Here is a 3,134-nt window from a genome sequence, read left to right as displayed (position 1 = left end):
ATACATGCCACCTTTCCAAATTTTCCTTAGGCTCATACGAATCAATTTTGATACACTCAATTATAAAAATTCTCGAAGTTCACACATGTAATCTGATCATTTTATTTACTAATTATTACCTATTCTATAAGTTTGGATGGAGTATTATTTTAATAAGATTGTTTGTAAATCATTTTCCATGACTAAATAGATTTAGACTATAACTCGACTGAAAAACTTTTGAAAGTGCACATGCTTAAATAGAATAAATTATAAAAAGAAAAGGCTCAACAAATAATTTTCAATACTATATTAATTAAGCATGGGTTCTCTCATGGAACATGTCACTCCTAATCAATAACCATGACTTCCTATAACCCACTAGCATCCTCCAAATAGATGTATTTATGAATCAATTGGACAGATTTAGGTCTAAGAAGAAATCTAGTCGCTTAGAAAGGGCAATAATTTTTTATTTAACTATTGGATTGTACTTAAATTTTTATAAGTGTTTTTAAAGGTTGTTTTCCCTATAATAATGACTACATTGCTATTTGCTATACAGACCATCAAATCTTTAGATATAAAAATCTTATCGAAGCCCTTGGCTTTGATAGTTTTTGAGATTTTTCATTGTTATTTTTGGATTTCATGTTATGTTTGGATTTTATGTTTCTTTCATATCTAATTTAAAATTTTTATTTTTTGTTCTTGATTAAGGTAGGATTTCTTATCTATTTAAAGTTTTGTAAACATTCTAAAAAGACAAATTTTATTATTATTATTTAAAGAGAATAAGCTTGTGAATTGGCATTACTAGAAATTTTACTAAAACCAATGAAATTATCGACGGACCTTTTTTGTTGGTAATTTGCAGTAATATTTACCGATGGATGTAAATCAGTCAGTAAAACCATCGGTATATACATTTCAAGCATATGTTTGCAGCTAGTTCTTGTAGGAGCAAAGATGACTTATCCTTAAGTGGTGATCAGAAAGAGGTACCTATGTCGGCTCGTGAAGGTGCCTCTTCTAGCGTGGTTCCACAATGTAGAGGTGGTGTGGCTTTATAGCAAGGTCAATTCACCCGCAAAGATGAGGCACATTGGAATGACGACCTTTCAATGTAAGTTCATTTTGGTTAGTGTTTTTTTTATAACATAATTTATGAACAACTAATTAAAATTTCATTAATTTTATTTATTTTTATATTCACAAACATTAGGGTCGCCTGAGTAATAACATCGGCATTTAAATCATCGATGGAGATTGTATTATTTCAATAGAGTCACATTTTCATACATCCTGATTGGAGGAGACCTTATATCGATGCATGTTTTGAAGATTTGAAATTGGTGTAAATTTTTAATTTTATTTATTTTTTATAAATTGTTATTTTTATTTGAAATAAATTATTTATACACGGAACAAATTCGATTGAGATAACACACATGACAATATTGCGAGGAGGGTGTGAGAGAATCACGCCACAACTAGCTAAGTAACATCGAAAACAGTATTATATTTTTTTAAAAAAATTATGTTTTAAAATATAATTTGTCATTAACTCATAAAATGCTTAGATGGAAGTCTGTTGCTTAATTTTTAGTAAGAAGTGCAGAAAAAATTCAAAAAATACGTCATAGGTAACGATCTACATGGCTGGAATGACGTGCTATGGTTTAGAGGGATTTCATGCAGCCATACATCCTAGAGGATAAATGGCCGCAATATATCTAGCACGGGATATCTGAGCGGTTCACATAACGCTCACAGTTTGTTGCAAATAACCAGAACTAGCAAATTCATGGTTTGGTGACAACGCACACCGGCGGCTCTGTTCCGTTCACTGCACATGCAAAACAGATGGTAAGATTAATTTTAATGAAATCTATCATTAATTAATTTGTTGTTATTTATAAATATATTTAAATTGTAATATTTTTTTTTATAGGCTGTCTCTTGGACGTGAGCCGAGCCTAATAAAGCTATTTGTAAAGATGCATGTGCAGAGCGAAAAGCATCAAAGGGGTACAACAATTCATCAATAATTGCGCTCAATATTTCATAATATATTTATTTAACCATTTTATTTTATAAATTATTTTTTTCTAATTGAATATGATGATTCTTTCTTAATTTTCTTTTTTAATTATTATTTTTAGCTTCCACATGCATCAACTTTTCTATTGCTAAAAAATGTTCCAACATGACGAAGTAGATGTGTAACTTATTTGATGATTGTTAGTATCTTGCATGATAATGGAAAAGAAGTGCACACATAATTGCTCCATTCCATGATGGACTTTCATGTAATTACACAAAAAAGTTTTGTCTTCTCTTCAATTCTAGATTAACGTCTCACTTTCACGTTTTGCCACATTTTTTTTTTTAGATGATAGGATCCTTGAGAAATGAATGGATATGAAAGACTTAATATTTCATGTCAACAATATATTAAAAAAAAAAATGAAAAGAAATTCGTCGTTTCGCTAGATGATCTCTATATAAAGTCACATGAGCAACACCAGAATACCACAAAACACTTGCATTGCTCTAAACAACGTCTCTCTCGCCTCAGATCTCTAGAATGTCGAGCGTTAACTTGGTAGTGATGGTGGTTGGGCTGCTGGTTTTGGCTCAGCAGTCCTTCCAGATGAGTTTGAGAAACCCTGTTGCTGAGACAAACAATTGCAAAATTGATTTCACTCGTTTAGGGCTTGTCTTAACTTCTGATACCAACGAGAAGGCCCTACAAGACTCTGGTCTCTTCACACCTGATGCTGAAACGCCTTATGTTGACATTGCGGGGAGAAGGTTCCACATTGGGACACTTAATGCTCGTTATATTGTATATGTTAAGATCGGGGGAAATTCTGTAAGATTCCTCGTTTCTATATAATCTTTGTTTCTTCATTGCGCTATTTGAATATTCAATATATTACACATATGTTGCTGTCCATTGCTAACTGCAACCAAACTTAGGTAAATGCTGCCATTGCTGTGCAAATCCTCTTGAATAGATTCCGTATTCACGGAATTATTCACTTTGGTAGTGCTGGGAGCCTTGATAAAAAAAGTATAGTGCCAGGTGATGTTTCCGTGCCGCTTGCTGTTGCTTTCACAGGAGCTTGGGATTGGAAGGTAATTACACA

General features: G+C 32.3%; 1 protein-coding gene across 2 annotated transcripts in view; it reads left to right on the top strand.

Annotated features, from left to right (window-relative positions):
- The first annotated feature begins 2,506 nt into the window (after window positions 1-2,506).
- LOC105139654 (bark storage protein A-like) overlaps window positions 2,507-3,134 on the top strand; it is a 14,457-nt gene continuing 13,829 nt past the window's right edge. For both annotated transcript variants that reach the window (XM_011046184.1, XM_011046183.1), the window contains exons 1-2: window positions 2,507-2,857; window positions 2,965-3,123. In XM_011046184.1, the coding sequence (XP_011044486.1) occupies window positions 2,570-2,857; window positions 2,965-3,123 (447 nt within the window). In that variant the 5' untranslated portion in view covers window positions 2,507-2,569. The remainder of the gene's footprint in view (window positions 2,858-2,964; window positions 3,124-3,134) is intronic.

This window comes from Populus euphratica, unplaced genomic scaffold (assembly GCF_000495115.2).
Source record: "Populus euphratica unplaced genomic scaffold, PopEup_1.0 scaffold96.1, whole genome shotgun sequence".
Classification (NCBI taxonomy): domain Eukaryota; kingdom Viridiplantae; phylum Streptophyta; class Magnoliopsida; order Malpighiales; family Salicaceae; genus Populus; species Populus euphratica.
The sequence above is the reverse complement of the archived record's forward strand: the minus strand, read 5'-3'. Positions and strand labels throughout refer to the sequence as shown.